The 7,702-nt window shown below is 34.6% G+C and overlaps 1 protein-coding gene across 1 annotated transcript; it reads right to left on the reverse strand.

Annotated features, from left to right (window-relative positions):
- LOC108972852 (MOXD1 homolog 2-like) lies at positions 1-7,400 on the reverse strand. Its single transcript, XM_018939693.1, has 10 exons — positions 6,984-7,400; positions 2,597-3,147; positions 2,247-2,519; positions 1,924-2,115; positions 1,670-1,865; positions 1,434-1,603; positions 1,192-1,354; positions 997-1,132; positions 768-933; positions 1-693 (listed from the first exon to the last, which is right to left on the reverse strand). The coding sequence occupies exons 2-10, from the start codon at positions 3,095-3,097 to the stop codon at positions 409-411; spliced, it is 2,082 nt and encodes a 693-aa protein (XP_018795238.1). The 5' UTR covers positions 3,098-3,147; positions 6,984-7,400; the 3' UTR covers positions 1-408.
- Positions 7,401-7,702: the final 302 nt, after the last annotated feature.

A 7,702-nucleotide genomic window follows, 5' to 3' on the forward strand; every position in this document is an offset into this window, starting at 1 on the left:
TTACAATATAGGTAACTAATAAATATGATTTTATTATCGTTTATCGTCGACTTACAGTTACATAATCATTTCTACATACTAAATACACATATACATATATTGTTACTTACTTATATAAAGTACTGCTAAGACATATCACAGCTTGGTTTGGCATACTAAACATTAAAGTTTTAGTATGCTTTGCAGTTATGTATAACTAAATAGTATATATATGTATGTATTTATCTTAAAATATGAAAGACTCACAACTTTAATCACGAACTCTAACATCAACATTACACACATTATTGCTTACATATACGAGTATTGGTTAAGGTAAGGTTACAACATTATTTTAAGGGTGATTCCTTTCATTGTCAATTAAATATTGCTTTATCATTACAGTCATTCTCTTTTAATTCTTTTCTTTTAATTTATTATTAAAGTTAAAACTAGGAAGATCAAACTACCACCGAACAATCGCCTTGTAGATGACGCAACAGTTTCTTCTCTACTCAACGCTAATGTCTCACTAAATGAGCTTCGGCTATTACGCACGGACGATGCAACCAAATCGTTGCTTGAAACATCGTTTAAATCGTATGTGTCCTGTTCTTCAAAGTTGGTTCTACTACGTGCTCGTTGACTGCACAGAGTTGGCGGCTCATATGTATCGGTTAAATTAGTTGGCCAACTAGTTAAAGCGTTAGAAACCTAAAAAGAAAACAATACACGTATAATATTTAATATATACATATATTAAGAAAATAGTCTGTATATTTAATTACCTTAGGCATTGAATTATCAATTTCGCATACAGCTTTGAAGGCACCTTTCAGTGTTATATCCTGAAATGCCTTAAACTGATTGTCCCAATCATAAGTTAATAAACGTTCTTCCAGTGTCATGCCTTTTAATTCCACAGGTAATGATATAACCACAGGATCAGAGTTGCTGTTGAACCAATAATACGCTTTAAGTGTCTAATATTGTAATTTGCGAAAGTAAAGGACTTACGCATTTAAATATTCAATTCCAAGTGAGTGTAAAACAGTCGACAAACTTGGCGAGGAATGACATGAAGTGAGCTTCTTTTGTTTTGGATAGTACAGCGCAAAAACCATACAGCTTTCCTCCTTCATAGATGGACCACCTGAGATATTATTTGAATTGTAAAAACAGAAGTAAACAGAATTTGACAAATTTATATACCTAAAGTGATTGCTTGACGAGAGGATGTATCATAAACACATTCAGCGATCAATCGGTCACTTGGAAGAGAGCGCGTAACCTGCGTTAACCGTCGGAATGCTTGATAATTCGGGTCAATATTGCTATCAGCAATAATAGGAGCCAGTTCTCGCGTTTCTCGTATCTAGAAAGACAACCATGTTATAAAGAGGCTTAACGCTTCAAGAAAACTGCCATAAAGAATCAATCATCAATATTTTTACCTGTCGTAATTTCACTTCCACACCTATCTGGTGTGTTCGCGACATAGTGGCAAAGATATTTATACCCTCTGTTGGAAATAAAGAGCCGGTGCACTGCTCTATGCAATGGCCTTGTGATACAACACGTTTTTGACTCGGCGGAATAATGTGATGCCAGTTTGGTTCGATGCCTAAAAAGTAAGAAACAATTGTTAATATTATATATGAGACATTTCTTAACCATAGTGTATGCTTACCGATAGACATTAATCCAGCATCATGCGTTCGCAACTTTTCGGTGATGTGTAACATCAAACCAGAACTATCGAACATGTGATTTATTTTGAATTGCTCAAAATCAATATTCAAGTTATTATAATGTGTTTCCATCATAACAAAGCGCATATTATTCGTTTCTAAGGGATAGCCAACTTCAGGTGGATAGATAAACTCCTAAAATTTAAGTTGTTTCTTAGTAAAATAAAATGTTTTTTAGGTTAGGTTTGCTTACGGAATTTCCACGAGACCAAGAGGCTATATAAGTATTACATGTCTGTGAAAGCTGAGAGTTGCGTATATTGTGGCACTGTTGCCCTGGTTCATGAGCTAATGCTTCAAGTTCAGGTCCGCTTCCATGGCATTCATACAGCGTAATATATTGTAGATATTGAACACTCCAAGATGAATCGAAAATAGGCTCATACTGTATATATCAAAATGTAATTTTAAAATTTTACACACAAAGCTCTATAAATGTTAAATTTAAGTTAAAGTTTCTTATAACTGTGTTTACTATATATAATTTACTATGATTTATGATCAATTAATACTAACCTTAACAATATGATTTTTTCTCTTCATTTTATCCAATTTGAAAAATTTGCACCATATCAAAGTTTCATCGTCGTATGGCAACTCCACTCCAGAATTACGGAATTCCAATTTTCGAGTGTTTTCTAAGCTTTGCGTAGGAATGGGACGTTCCGTTAAAACTACTGAACGCGATTGACGCCAAGCATTTCTTATATTGGGTAAGGATCCGGGACTTACTAAGCCATTCGGTGGATCGTTCTCATCGTATAAAAACATTAAACGCATAGTGTTGTTCTAAAAAGATTTCATGATTTTACTAATGAACTCAATACTACAAGTTTAATAGGAAATCTTTATAACGAATTACTTACTGTAATTGGAATATCGTAAACACTGTCGCAGGTATCTAATTTTCGGCGAAACCTTATGATTGTATGTGTCGTGTTTTCGTACCCCTTTAGAAGCACGTAATCCTGAGAGGCATCAACTTGAGGTTCTGTAGAGTTCACAGTTCTTGAAACATGGCGATCTTGGAAGAATGTCTGCCCCTTATCCACCCATCCAATAACAATGTCCGTCCCTTCTTGCCTTCCATTTACTGAAAATCCAAACCCCACGTATCCATGGGTTCGGACTTGTACTTCAAACATAGCATCCTTATCCGTGATTGTCCATAATAAGCGAAAACTATCATCTAAGTCTATAATTTGATCCCACGACATGGGATGTGATTTGTCAATTTCAAGTGGGGACGTCATTCCACTTATCCTCGAGTCTGCTACTTTAAACTGTGAGAACCCATAGCTTAGAAACAGCCAGCATTGTAATGCTTTTATAACAAAATAACCGATTTGTAAATTCGATTGTGCCATTTTCAGTGTTTTGAAAAACTTCCAGTTACTTTTCTTCTTCGACGTATATTCTATGGAGCATAGAGAGAATGATGTCATATCTTATTATTTTGCATAGAGGTTTAATTTGCAAACAAGGCACTAATTAATAGTAATACTTCAAGAGAAAGGTACACTGCAATTACTAAATAATTATCCAAAAAGCACTCTGCTCTAAAATGCAGAGTAGCAAACCTTAAACAGAGATATCTTTAAATTACACTTTGCCACTTACAACGGAAATTCGAGACTATATTTTAACAAGGCTACTTTCGAAAAAACCTGCCACCACTTTCTGATCCGCTGATCATTGGTTAAAATCATAGCAAAGCAGCGGTCTTTTATCGATTTAAAATCCATGATAAATGTACAGACTAATAATGGCTCTCGCTGAAATTCATTGAATGCGGGAGCTTTTGACGATCCACTTTAGCTTAAGTGTCAGTTTAGAAACTACTATTGATTGGTGGTGAGTCTACGAGCCTATTCTTGGGTCTTTAACGTCTAAATCTTTCATTAAACCGCGTTGATGTTCTGAATTACTTGCAGGGCTAATATTTCCAATATCAAAAAATATGTTTTCTGGGTTAAAAGTTGTGATTAGACTGCAGTATTAATATGCTGTCAAGTCAACGATTTTCAGGAACCCGTGGACGGTTTTAGACCGCCTGATCTATATATATATATATAATACACCGCGGGCTCATGAAGCACGTATCCAAACTGAATCTCTTGCGCAAACTGCAAGTTTTACGACATAGAACATGAGATTCCAGAACACTTTATTCTAGATTGCCCAGAAACTTGTAAAAGCAGGCTCATGGCCCTAGATACCATCTGCGTGGATGAGGATCACATCACAATTTTCTGTCTATCTGTCTTCCATACAATAATTTTAATTGTACATAACTTTTATGTCATTTTATTAACTGCATGCTTTGTAACACCTAGAAGGAAACGTTGGATACCCATAAAATGTATATATAATTGATCTGCATGACGTGCAGAATTGATTTAGTTTTGTCTGTCTGTCCGTATGTGCTTCTGCCAATATGTCTGTATATACGCGAATCAGTTATTGCTCTAAAGTTGCTCTTCATGTGTGGTCACTATCGGATCGCTATACTATATAGCAGTCAAAAAAAATTCGTGTATTATTGTCCAAGATAACGGTGTAATAACTGAAGGAAATTTCCATTCCAGACTCCTATAGCATATTGTGTAGCTGGTATACAAAATAACGATCGAAATTAAGTTTTTGTGTGGAATCTTTTATATCTGTGAAGCGTTTTCGGGAGAATGAAGTCATGTGTAGAAGTTCACGCAAGTGAGGAAAGTTCTCTGAGCGCCATTCAACTCAAGACTTCCGATCTTAGACCAAGTATCCTCGAGTGTGGTGTGCCCACCACGTGAAAAACACCCCCAATGAAAAGTCGGCTATAACCGCATAAGAAGGGTACTCGGAGCAACCGAAGTTAGCGTCTTTTTATTTTCTTGCTTTATGGTGACATCCAATTTTCATTCCTTTTTCGGATAAACTCCATCGATAATATGTTATAACTTTCTTCAATGTGGCAACACCAACATATTTCTACGATTAACGGAAGCACATGAAACTTTATTATATTACGTGCATTTTTTAAAATATTTAAAATGTTTAAAGAATTTGCACTGTTATACATTTTTGTAGTTTGACATACATACATACATCATACATCGTAAATTGTGCAAGCCGACGGCACAACGAGAGAGGGTAAGGTGTTTAAAAATTAAACAAATGTAGTTACTCAATTAGTTGTCAATTGAAAGCCTTCCCCATCTTCGCGACAATCCCAGAGATCACTTCCAACACTGAAGGTAAGCGCCCAAATCTAATAAAAGTTGAACAATTCACTAATGTGCATGAAGTCATATTTATAACTCCTGATGTCTGATGTAAAGAGATTGAGATTTAATTGAGTTAAAGTTTTGTCTTCTCTTATTATCACACAACTGCACAATGAGTTTCGGGTGTCTAGAGTGCATAATTATTATTCTACATTTCACAATTCCACAGTTTGAACTGAGATTAAGAAACCTCATTTCTTTAATAACAGCAACATTATAATTTTGATATTTGCGTACGCATATTTTATATACATATACATATACATACATATGTATATATAAAACGATATCGCTGCACCACGATATATGCCACAAATCGTAAAATGACTAGTGCCATGGGTATCCCACCGTGATGAACACAATACGCCGAGAACAAAGCGTACTTTCTTTTTTCCGTGGGCAGTAAGTCACTCACACACACACATGCATAAGTACAAGTTTGGTTGCATGTGTATGTGTACATACATATGTATAAACATTTCTAATTTTCAGTTATATGAATGAGGCATCTCCTCAGTTTGAAAGAAATACATTTCAATTTGTACCCATACACACACATATGTACTTACGGCATGCATGTGAATATGCCGATACTTTTAGTTCAGCATGCTGCAAGTCAAGTAAGAGGTAAGAGGTAATAAAAGGTGCAATGATGAAAAGTTGCTTAACCATTGCACTGTGCAGCTAAACAAAAATCCAGTAGCGATAGCAGAGCTGCGGAGTAGTAAAAGGAGGTGAGTAAACGTCTGTTAATGCACAGAATAGTGGCATGACACATATGCACATACAATGGTCACGATGTGTTTGTCTGTATATAAGCAAACTAGTCCTTCAATTTTTGAGGCACGCCATTTCCCCCCTCACAAACGATATCGGACTCCTATAACGTATACATATATACTACTGTGATCAAATTGAAAAGTGAATTTTTAATTTATATTTCCCCTCTTTTTGAATCGGTGTCTGTTAGTCACATCTATACTAAATTTCACGTCAAAATATTCAGTAGTATTTGAGATGCCCGTCCTTTTGTGAGGCTCTGAATACCATCTCATACTGCATTGGTTATTCGTAATCATTTCGGCATATTTTCAAGTAATATCTTGTCGCAACCACCGCATTCGACTGATTTACCTTCGTGTAATCGGCTCTGATGACCATCATGATGGAGGACTTTTCAAGTGCAATAATGACTGGAAAATTCGTTGACATAAGTGTATTGCAGCGGGAGGGGATTACTTTCAAGGAGATGAAATGAACAAAATTCACCTTTCAATTTGATCACAGTGTAAGTATATATTTATCATACAAGCTAAGCGATCAAAATAAAGTTCTTGTATGGGAAACTTTTTTATTTGACGAGATATATTTGGCGTGGAGTATTTTTTAAGGTAGCACTACAATAATAGCCGAACAAATTTCTCGGATCGAGGTGTTACGTCATATAGCTTTCATACAAGTTGAGCGATCAAAACGAAGTACTTGTATGAAAACTTTTTTATTTGGTATAAGTGGTAATGTCATCTAACAAAAAAATATTAATGTATGTGTATCTATACACATATAATTATTATTTTTTATTTATAACTGACATTGTACCACATATGGATGTGTAATTTTGTCAGTTTAATATTGTTTCACGTAAATAAGTGAAAACGATGGGGCATTTGATTTAAAACGAAAAAGTCGCTTTTTCAGTGATGCTTTCATATATGAAATGTATGTTCTATTCACCATTTACCATATGTAAAAATATTCAGACGTATTTGTATAGCTATTTCAACATATGCATATACTCGTATGTATATGCATATGCGTTAAGTAACAGTGATGTGTGCTCGCTTGCTTTATTAACGCTATTGAATAACTTAATTAATGCATTATGCAGACCCTACAAAGCGCGCATTGGCTGCGTTCATACATACGTACACATATAACTGCTGACTTTTGTTAAGACAGATTCTAAAAAGCGTAGCCTTACCTAATTCATACACAACAGTGAAGTTTTTCAGTACTCCAGCGGCAATTCCATTTATATTTCATTAAAACTTGTCGCTTCTTAAATCCAATTTAGTTGTCGTATATACACATATGTATATATATATTATGTATAACATATACATATATTACTTTCAAATTTTATGTCCACTTTAAAATTTATATATACTTTAAAATTTTAATCAATTCACTTGTTTGCAGAGCAATATCAATAACATCACAACACAATTTTTCGATTGATTAATATCAAATCAGTTTCTTGTAGCATTCACACCATTCTTATGTATTTATGTACAAAAACGTAACAATTTCTATTTTTTCACTTCACTCAGCAAAATCACTTCTGTGCGTAAACTTTATCGCGACAAACACCGTTCCACTAAACAAATAACTTTACCAAATCGCGTTCAGAGTATGACTGAGGCAAAATCATAAATTCAATTTCTCTTTTCGTTTCGTTTCATTTTCAAATTTTCCTCCCAGTCTAAAAGGGCAATATTAGCAGAACAATGTTAACAGCGGAACAATAGAGAGCAATAGCAAAGAGAAGAGAAGAACAAGAGCATCTGTTACTTGAGACAACAGTGACATAAATTCTCTGTTAAGATTACGGTTACATAACCTTGGTCAATTTCAAATTTACTCATACATAACACAATTATGAACACACAAATCGAAACTCTATTAAAAAATATGTTTCGA

Source organism: Bactrocera latifrons, unplaced genomic scaffold (assembly GCF_001853355.1).
Source record: "Bactrocera latifrons isolate USDA-ARS-PBARC rearing strain unplaced genomic scaffold, ASM185335v1 scaffold_430, whole genome shotgun sequence".
Taxonomy (NCBI): Eukaryota; Metazoa; Arthropoda; class Insecta; order Diptera; family Tephritidae; genus Bactrocera; species Bactrocera latifrons.

Excerpts from the sequence above, each read along its gene's own strand:
- LOC108972852 (XM_018939693.1), bottom strand. The coding sequence starts at position 3,097 with ATGGCACAATCGAATTTACAAATCGGTTATTTTGTTATAAAAGCATTA. Across the intron at positions 1,604-1,669 it reads TGCTGGATTAATGTCTATCG|GCATCGAACCAAACTGGCAT; the intron begins GTAAGCATACAC and ends CTTACTTTTTAG. Across the intron at positions 1,133-1,191 it reads TCGTCAAGCAATCACTTTAG|GTGGTCCATCTATGAAGGAG; the intron begins GTATATAAATTT and ends ATAATATCTCAG.